The sequence below is a fragment of the Schistocerca piceifrons genome, chromosome 1 (genome assembly GCF_021461385.2).
Source record: "Schistocerca piceifrons isolate TAMUIC-IGC-003096 chromosome 1, iqSchPice1.1, whole genome shotgun sequence".
Classification (NCBI taxonomy): Eukaryota; Metazoa; Arthropoda; class Insecta; order Orthoptera; family Acrididae; genus Schistocerca; species Schistocerca piceifrons.
In genome coordinates, this window is record NC_060138.1 from 1006651383 (window position 1) to 1006661964 (window position 10582).

Below are 10582 nucleotides of genomic sequence, written 5' to 3' on the forward strand. Positions count from 1 at the left end.
TCGAGATTTGATATTGCTGCAATCCAATATAAGCTTTCCACAAGATCAAGAAAATGCTACAATATGTGGACATCACAGATAATATTACTTAAAAGTTTTTGAATGTCATCAATGAACTTGTTGTGATCCTTTCAAAAAACACACACACAAACAGTAAAAAAATCTCTGAGGTCAGTTTGCTTCTCTTTGCCTAAAATATTAAGTGCTAAAAGAATCAATGTAAAACCAGGCCAAATACTATGCACAACATGTTGTAAGATTTGTGACCAGAAAACTGACGTCAGTGACAGAAATAAAAGTGATGCAGATGATCCACAGATGACATTTCATGAATCAGTACTAAAGAGACAAAGTAATGAGGATGCAAATAAAACTTTACATTATTTTGGGTGATCTCCCTTAAGACTTCTCTCAATTCCAAATCACAGCAAGGCTTCATAGGGCAAAAAGAAGCTAGAAAAAGTAAGACATGTTTTGGAAAGAAAAGTGTGCGGGAACTAGTTTGCAGTATTGAAGATTCTGACCGTAGAGTAGAGAAATTTGATGACAAGAGAAGAAAGTGCATTATTTCATTGATGGATGTGCTGCTCAACATAAGAATAGAAAAAGCTTTAAAAATTTGTGAGCGCAAAAAATGATTTTTCTATTGATGCTGAGAATTCCTTTTTTGTTACTAGTCATGGTAAATCTGCCTGTGATGGTTTGAGAGGAACTATATAACATATATAGAGAAGAGCTAGTCTTCAACTAGATGCACAAATAACAACTGCATCTGGGCTTATGATTTCTGCAAAGCTAATATTGAAAAATGTTTTTTTCACTTCTTAGAGAAAGTCGATGTAGATTTCCTACGCAAAAACCTTGAGAAGAGATTTTCGACAACCCGCACAATACCTGGTACCAGGAATTTTCACCATTACAAACCACTTTCCTGTGATTCTTTACGGATTAGATTTAGTTTTCGTTCCATAGACCCAAAAAATGAGATGATTCTCATGGGTGTGGGACATATCGGAAAGTATAATATAAAAAACATAAAACATTTGAATATAATACTTACCACCCCAATCATTTTCCAGGCGATTGTCAAAATAGGTGAATACAATACAGTAAACTGGAACACTTAATATTAACAGAATTAATATGCTGTCACAATGAAACATTGATGTGCACTATTAATAAATTTATCACACACAAAATACCTATCTTGACTGTTGTGACCAAGTGCTGTCAAAACTGAAACCTAACAGACATTTTTACTTAAGCTAGCCTAACAGTCTCTGTTAAGACGTTCATCTATAGAATAGAAGGAGCTGCCTATCAAAAAGTCTTTCAGACTCTGTTGAAACTGTGCTTTACCTGAAACCGAGTTTTTAATGATTGCTGGCAATTTATTGAAAATGTGTGTTCCTGAATATTGGACCTCTTTTTGGACCAAGGTAAGTGATTTTAGGTCTTCATGTAGATTGTTCTTATTCCTAGTATTGATACTATGTATTGAGCTATTGGTTGGAAATAGCAATATATTACTTGCAACTAATTTTATTAACGAATTAATATACTGAGAAGCAGTGGTTAGAATACAAAGTGCCTTGAACAGGCTCTACTTGACGTTCTTGAATTTACAACACAAATGTTTTGCTTGTTACCCCATAATATGATCCCTTACGACATAATAGAACGAAAGTAAGAAAAGGATGCAAGGTTTTTTACATTTATATCTCCTACATTTGACATCATTCTCACTGCAAATGCAGACTTGTTCACGTGCTTAAGCAATTCTTGTAATCCCAGAAATTTAACCCTGTCAATATCTTCAATCTGCATGTCTTTATACATTATACACATGTTGGAAGGAAATTTTTTACACATTCTGAACTGCATATAGTGGGTCTTTTCAGAGTTTAATGATAGTGAATTAGCTTTAAATCATTTATTAATGTCAGTGAAAATTTAATTAGCAGCTATTTCTAAATCTGTACTCGCTACTTATTGCAATTTTTTTTATCATCTGTAAATAAAACAAACTTGGCATATGGCAATATAACAGACGAGAGGTCATTAATGCACACAAGAACAAGCAATGGATCCAAGAAGGAACCTTGAGGAACACCACATGTAATTAATTCCCAATCAGATGAGGACTGACTGCTTACTGCACAGGTATTTCGCAATGGCACCTTTTGTCTCCTGTTAGATACACTCACACCATTTCGCAGCATTGCCGGTGACACCATAATATTCTAATTTACTTAAGAGAATGCTGTGGCTCACACAGTCAAAGGCTTTTGACAGGTCACAGAAAATGCCAGTAGCCTCTAATTTATTATCTAATGAATTAAGTACATTCTCACCGTAAGTGTAAATAGCTTTCTCTATATCAGAACCCTTAAGAAATCCAAACTGTGACTTGTAGAATATATTATTTGCACTCAGAAGCTTAAGTAGACACTTGAACACAAGCTTTTCAAATATTTTTGAGAAATTCAGCAAAGTGAAATTGGACGATAGTTGATGGAATCTCTTTATCCCCCTTCTTGTAAAGAGGCTTAACTTCACCACATTTTAGCCAGTCTGGGAATGTTCTGCTGATAAGAGATTGATAACAGAAATAACTTAAGACAGAACTCAACTTGCATGATCACTCTTTGATTAACTTCAGTGAAATGTTATCATACCCACTAGATTATTTCGATTTTAGGATTTTATGATGGGTGCTTCTTCTTTGGGACATGTGTCATTTCCATTTTATTGAAATTATTCTTAAAGACTGGTCTCAGGTAGCCCATTGCACTGTTAACTGAACCTGATAACCCCAAGCTGTCAGTAACAGAAATGAAGTACATGTTTAAGAGGTTTGCAACACTACATGCACTTGTTACCAAAGTCTCATTTATTTTTAGAGCTATCTGTTCCTCTTCCATTTTGGCCCCACCTGTCTCTGGGTTCGCTATATCCCATACAGTTTTTATTTTATTGCTCGGTGTAATTACCTCTTTCTCATAATAAAGCTGCTTCGAGTTTTGGATTACTTGCTATAATATTTTTCAGTATTCTTTGTAATGCATTACAATGCTAACATCAGAGCTGTTCCTAGATAGTAGGCACAGTCTCCTTTTGCGCCACATGATTATCTTTATTCCTTGTGTAATTCATGGTTTATTTTTTGACTTCTGTGTGATTTGAGTTACGTTTAGGGGAAAAATTTTTCAAAAGTGAAGGTAACTTTATTAATTAATGCTTTGTATTTTTCATTTGAGTCAGAAGTATTGTAAACATTCTACCCAGTTCATCTCTTTGAGTAAGTTCCTGAATTTTTCAATTTTTGACTTATTTATTATGCTCCTGTACTCAAATTTAATAGCTTTTTTTTATATCCTGAAAAGTTCCAACATTTAACACAAGATGCTTCTTGTCATGATCATATAGCCCATTTACTATTGGTTTCGTGACATGACTTTTTTCCCTAGATTTGCCTATAAAGATATTATCAATAGCAGTCTGAGCATTTACATATCCTAGTCGCAAAGTTCACAGTAGGAACTAAATTGAATGATAGTGTTACTGACTGCAATAACTGTTCACTGACAGAGCTTTTCAATAAATCCGCATGAAAATTATTTTTTTTTTTTTTCCACGAATTCCTTTCCTGTGCTAACCTCTTCATCTAAGAGTAGCACTTGCAACCTACGTCCTCAATTATTTGCTTGACGTATTCCAATCTCTGTCTTCCTCTACAGTTTTTGCCCTCTACAGCTCCCTCTAGTACCATGGAAGTCATTCCCTCATGTCTTAGCAGATGTCCTATCATCCTGTCCCTTCTCCTTATCAGCGTTTTCCACATATTCCTTTCCTCTCCGATTCTGCGTAGAACCTCCTCATCCCTTACCTTATCAGTACACCTAATTACTACCAACCAATATTTCCTTGTTTTTTACTGTGAAATGGGACAACAGAGTTTCCAGATTTTTTATGAAGAGGTTAAAATTTCCTGAAGGTGATCTGTATATACCTACTATTGTAAAGGCCTTATTATGAATGAAATACTACTTCTGTTACACAAGTTCCAAGTGCTGCTCTGAGCAAAATTTATTAATATCACTATTCTTGACTCAAAACAGTTTCTGAAAAATGTGGCAACTCCTCCTTTCTCCATATTTACTCTACAGAAGTAAGAAGCTAAATTGAATCCAGTAACATTTAACATATCTACACCTGAGGTCACATGATGTTCAGAGAGGCAGACTATATCAACTGGTTTGCTCAACTCTAATTCTTCAACACAAATAAGCTACTCATTAAGTTTACCCCTTAGTCCTTGGATATTCTGATGCAGTAAGGGTATCTTATTTTGTGCACTGGCTGAATTACAACTGGATGCAACTAATGTTCCTGTCAATTTTTGAGAATCTTTAGCTTCAATTAGAGGCTGTCTGCATGCATTGTGTATGTTAAATTTGCTCTCTACTTGGCTGTTTTATCAATGTGTATTTCATTTTCAGCCTGTCTCTGAACATCTTTTGTTTCTGCCCTCCATACCCTAAAAAAATACTGTTCTGTCACTTGTAACCACTGGTACTTTATACCACTCGTGACAGTGCCCCCCATCTGCTGACAGAGTCAACAGGAACCACACTGATATGAGACCCCATAACTGATTCAAGCAACAGTTCCACCTCTAAATTAACTCTCCAAAAAAAGAATATAAAGGAGGCCCAGAACAGACATAAGCCAAACACCAGTATGTATCGTTGCTGGAGCTATCTTTACCAGGTCCCACTCAATTGAGTAATTAGGGTTCCTATCTATGGTGTTGCCCACCCCACCCACTCTTACCACAGTGTCTTCCTTTGCAAAGTGATCCTACATCCTTTATCAGACTTGCAATAGGCTTAAAAAAAAAAAAAAAAAAAAAAAAACTTGTGACCTGGTAACCTGACCCTAGTTCACCCTGCAACTGTTGGCCAACACCTGTACCATGTGAAATACCTAACAACAAAACTTCCTCCTTCTTCACAACTTTTTCTGCCTCCTTACTTTTCAAACACTTCTTGAAAGTTTGTTGTGCGCCATCTACTCCTACATCTACTTGCGGCGCATCAGTTTCCAACTGTGACAACACGTCAAACCTGTTTTCCACATTCACAACAATAATGTCTGAGAAAGCCCTATTCCTATTTCTTCTATAACATGTTGTCACACCCCACTTCTCTTTTCCCTTCTCCCCCCCTTAACCTTTCCAGATCTTGTTTCATTTTATCTAGTTCCACCTGAAGGGCAGCAATCTTCTCCTCCAGTTCCACTATCTTCCTGTCTTAGAAGAGTAACTTCTTCTGAAAAGCTTTCCTTGATTTTTTCATTCATTGAAAAAGCCCCACAATGGACACGCACTTGTCCGAAACAAAATTCTTTTGTAGCAGCTGTACATGATGATAGGTGGAACTTTGCCTTCATCAGAATTGTCTCTGATGAAGGAGGAGATGTTGAACTACTTTTTCTCCACCCACCTGGATCAGTGGTGTCATTCTTTTGGCCTGAGAAGGAAGACTCTTGTTTTGTGCCTTTGGAAAACATTTTATGTGCTGTTGATGTAATCAACATCATTAGGCCGAATATATTACTTCAATGAAAAAGATATGAAGTTAACAGAATATAATTTGTCACAGTGGATTAAAAACAGAGATGCTGTTAAGAAGTTTCATTGCTAGTTTCATGGATCTTCATTGCTGGACATGTACATTTTCAGTTAACATTAGAATGGCTAGAATAATTGACACCCTAACATAAAGTTAACTCATATAATGAAAATATTTCAATTAAATTTATAACTTTTGGCTCTGTACTTTCATGAGGCAGCCTTACTATAGGTTGTCAGTTTACATAATCTGATTTGAATGGTCTTCTGAACAATGATGTGATGTATGTTAAATGAACATCCAACATCTATCAAAACTCAGGGTGCTTCTTCTTTTTCCTTTTTTTAAAAATAATATCAGAGTTTCAATAAAAATAAATCTTGTGTCAGCTGTCAAAAAATGTTTTACATATTTAAAAATTATTGTTTGGACCACAGCAGCTTAAGTTGATTTTCTATATTCCCGTAAGTCAAGAATAGTTATTAATTTTTTCCCAATAAAAATACATCCCTTCTGTGACACCTGGGGAAATATGATAGTGATGTGTCGAAAATAAAATACTTTCTGTTATTATTATTATTTCTTTTGTATGAAGTAATGCAATCCAAATGACAAGCTTCTGTTGCGGCTTTACGTTTGTAAAAAGCTTCCATTTTTTCCCCTCAAACTACATGAAGTATGTGGAGAAATTCTGCATTGACTATTACCATGTAGAAAGTGCCAAGTAGAAAAAGTTTCATAATAATCTGAGGCAGTTGGTGTTAGGTATGGATGATCTTACTTAGAATTTTTTTTTTCTTATCACAACACAAAGTATTTTGATTTCAGATTTATTTGTATGTCCATTCATAGAAAATCCATTAACAGTTTTAATTTTTACAATGTGTACTATCTTGGGAATCATCTAAGACCAATTATAAGTGCCCACCAGGTTGTAGAAATATGATATAAGCATTTTTCAATGTGTCCGTACTTTTTCTGGAAACTGGAAAGTGACAATAATAAATTTGTTTGTATTGTTCTTTGTAGGCCTAACTTTACTGCTTAAGTAATTACATGTCTGTTAAGTGTGTGCTTCTCTCAACTTCCAAAAAAAAAATCCAAATCAAAAGCTTCACAAACCTGAGTTATGGGCATTTATGTAGATAAGAACCATTTTGCATCAACATTCTTGCAGAGCCCAGTTATAAGAATATTACAACATTTAAAATTTAATATTAAAAAAAGTTTTAGTCTGAGAGCAAAAAGATTCTGCACAAATTCTTATGTTATAAGTATAAGCAAATGTGCAAAGTTTCATGAAAGTCTGAGATAATGGCTGACATGAGCTTCATGATTTGACTGCAATGACCCACTATATTCTGGTAAATACATAGTGTCAAGTACTAGATAAAAACACCACGTGAGTAGTGTAAGAGGGACAGCAGAAGACTTTTTCCTTCAAAGCAGTTGTTTTTCTTTAATAAATTGGAATATAAAATTAATACCCGTAATTTACAATAGCACAAAGGCAGGGTCATAACTGTTAGTACACTTCACAGAAGTAGCAAGCAGTCAATGAACGACTTGAATTATTCTATACTCCTAAGAGGTGTCATTCACACAGGGATTTCAGAACGCAAATGAATGAACAAGGTGACGTGGTGTTAAGCCACTGGACTTGTATTTGGAAAATGCCTTTACAGTCACTCCCTTCAGCCACCACGCCAAGTGTCAACTTTGTTTGCAAGAGTAATACTTCAAACCCATGTCAATCCAAAGTCTCCATAACTGAAAGCTTGAGAGACAAGACATATTTTGATGATTATCATATGTTCATATCCACTTATTAACACATCTCCACATGCCAACCAGTTAACAACCTTAGATATTTTGATCAGGTCCCTGTACTATCCTGCAGAAGAGTAAAATGTTTAATAGATACAAATGTGCTGAGAGCAGGTTTCCTCTCCGTCAACAATACATCATATTTGACAGTTGTTCAACATGACATCCATTAAGGTAAGCTCCACCAGTATTCTCCAGTGTATAGTGGGTGTTAAAACAATTATGCACGAGCAATTGTTAAGGCAAGACATTCCAATTACAGGTCACACAACAAAAACGGGTATGAGCATTTGTTCTCAAACTAGTAAATGTATTCGACGGTGCATCGGACACTTTAATTTTTTTATATAAGCCTTTTATGTTGCTATGGTCTTCACTTTATTTCCAAGTAAACTGATTACCAAAAAAATCTCAGAAATAAAGCATTTTAATATTCATGTCATTGAATTTTTGTAAAGTCTTTCTGGCACAAACTTCGTAATCTTGTCTCCTGTGCAAATATAAGTAAGCTGTATCTTCCTGTGTTTTTTAAATACTGTTTACAAAACTAGTGACGCTCATTAGACAAATAAACAAATGGAAAACTGCCTTTAAATTCAAACTCACTGTAATTGGCCAGTGGTGGAGCCAAGCGAATAAAAGATTTCACGCAGCTGTTGAATAATGGTTTTTTAGTGAGGACGTCTACTACATTCTTATTACAACGCAATACAACTCTTGCTGCCATTTCTAATCTTCAGTTTTTTTTTTTTTTTTTTTCTTTTTCACATCAACATTCACTCATTTCAATGAACAAATCTTTCAAAATGCAATCACTTCAGAGATTCTCCAAATCTCCATCATTTTAAACTCTATGATCTCTGGATAAATTGCAAGCAAAGTACACCTCTGGAACTTGTAAAGTAGTGCGTGCCATGCGTGAGGTCTGTGTTGGAGAGCTTTGGTTGTGTATGTTATGAATATTTTGTGTGTTGTGCACGTGGTCAAAACTTGCGAAGATATGTAAAATGTCTTTTTTTATAAGAACTCAATCAAAAAAGCAGTCAAATAAACGAAACAAAGTTAATGGTGAATACAGTGACAAGAAACGGCCTCGCAAAAAGGAAAGTGAAGAAATAGACAGTGATGAAGTAAGTGAGAGTAGTAAAAGCGATGTTGAAAGTGACATTGGAGAGACAGCTCAAGAGAAGAAGATACGCCTTGCTAAAATTTACCTTGAAGAAATCGAAAAGAGGGAACGCGAACGTGCCGAGGAAAATGACGTAAATAAGGATGTGATAACAAGTCGTCTTCAGGAAGAGATTAGAGAGAAATCGGATAAGTACAGGAGGAATGTTGCTAGTAAATACAAAGGATATTTAAAGGACGATGTGAAGGTGCTCAAATGTAAAGAACATAGTTTATCCCTTACTTGTGTTGTCGTCTCTCAAGACGGAAAAGCTATGTTCACGGCCTCTAAAGACGGTGGTATAGTAAAATGGTCACTTCCGGAAGGAAATAAACTGAAATCACTTAAAGGTGGCAAAGATGCGCCTCATGGAAGTCGAAAGCCAACAATTCTGTGCCTTGCTCTCTCGTCGGATGAGAAATTCTTAGTGTCCGGCGGCTTAAACAAAGTTATCAATGTGTGGAGCCCGGATACATTTCAGTTACTTCATTCGTTTTCAAAGCATAGTGGTGCAGTTACTGGACTAGCATTTAGGAAAGGTACGCACCAACTCTTTAGTGCTTCTGACGATAAAACAGTAAAAATATGGAATTTAGATGAAATGTCCTATATTGAAACACTTTTTGGTCATCAAACCGGCATTACCAGTATAGATGCGTTGTCTGCTGACAGAGCTGTGACATCTGGTGGCGGAGACAACACTATCAGGATATGGAAAGTTGTTGAAGAATCTCAGCTCATATTTAATGGACATAGGGGATCTATAGAATGTGTGAAACTGATTACAGAAGATCACTTTCTGTCATGTGGAACTGATGGCGATCTTTGTTTGTGGGGAAGTATGAAGAAGAAACCCTTGTGTTCTATTTCTGTGGCACATGGTGTTAGTGATAATTCTGAACCAAACTGGATATCTAGCACAGCTGCCTATGTAAATAGTGATCTTGTTGCATCAGGCTCATGTAATGGTTCAGTGAAATTATGGAGATGTGGTGATTCCTATAGATCACTCGAACATTTGTTTGACATTTTAGTGGTTGGTTTTGTTAACTGTCTGGCCTTCACACCTGATGGTAGTTACCTTATTGCTGGAGTTGGTCAAGAGCACAGACTGGGGCGATGGTGGAGAAACAAAGATGCAAAAAATAGTATTCTCATAATACCACTGTTAATTAGTACAGAATAATTTATGTACAATAAATATTTTCTAACTTACTGACATTGTTTTCTCCTCCAAAAACAGTGTGACCAAATACATGTGTTTGTCTGTGTAGATAAAATTTAATGTTGTAGTTGACAGTGCATGTAGAATAGATCTTAGATAGTGTAAATGATATTGAGCCTTATCACATTAGAAATCGCCCACAGGTTCAACAGAACTCTCGGTTCGCAGTTTAGCATTTTTTCTCTTTGCTGTTTACAAGTTTGTTAAAGTATGATTTATTAAGAACATACATCATACTTTATAATTATGATTTATTAAGAATGTACTTTCTCAGCGGTAGGTACATAAATATCTAACACACATTACACTGCAATCAACTTCCTTCTCCCTTGAAGATAATGAAGTGTCTTCATTTTAGTTTTCTAACTATGTTATTAGCAGCATACTATAGTTGCATATCAGCAAAACTCCATCACATTTATTGATAACCTGCAGGCTGATTAGTCAATAGTAAATAAATAATTAAATTTGTTTATAGTTTGTTATATTAAAATGTCGCAAAACAACATTTCTCGATAAACTTGATAAACTGCTTTAAGTTGTATGAGTTAAGTTGTGGGATTCACAGTAAGGAGGAACTTGATGTAAATGCAGAACAAATATTTAAAGTTCAATTTGTTATACAAACTGTCACTGGGTAATGATGGGAAAAAATACAGAGTATCACTTTTCTAAAAGTAGAGAAACATCCTGTGATAGTTATATTTTTCCTTGGTTGTAGGTATC

General features: G+C 35.3%; 2 protein-coding genes across 2 annotated transcripts in view; one reads left to right on the forward strand and one right to left on the reverse strand.

Moving 5' to 3' along the window:
* LOC124796941 (peptide methionine sulfoxide reductase MsrB-like) overlaps window positions 1–8261 on the reverse strand; it is an 87193-nt gene extending 78932 nt beyond the window's left edge. The window contains exon 1 of the mRNA XM_047260744.1: window positions 8070–8261. Within this exon, the coding sequence (XP_047116700.1) occupies window positions 8070–8190 (121 nt within the window). The 5' untranslated portion in view covers window positions 8191–8261. The remainder of the gene's footprint in view (window positions 1–8069) is intronic.
* A 124-nt stretch (window positions 8262–8385) lies between these two features.
* LOC124795409 (U3 small nucleolar RNA-interacting protein 2) lies at window positions 8386–9846 on the forward strand. The gene has a single exon (XM_047259434.1). The coding sequence runs from the start codon at window positions 8471–8473 to the stop codon at window positions 9815–9817; it is 1347 nt and encodes a 448-aa protein (XP_047115390.1). The 5' UTR covers window positions 8386–8470; the 3' UTR covers window positions 9818–9846.
* The last annotated feature ends 736 nt before the right edge of the window (window positions 9847–10582 follow it).

Coding starts and splice junctions, on each gene's coding strand:
- LOC124795409 (XM_047259434.1), top strand. CDS start 8,471: ATGTCTTTTTTTATAAGAACTCAATCAAAAAAGCAGTCAAATAAACGA.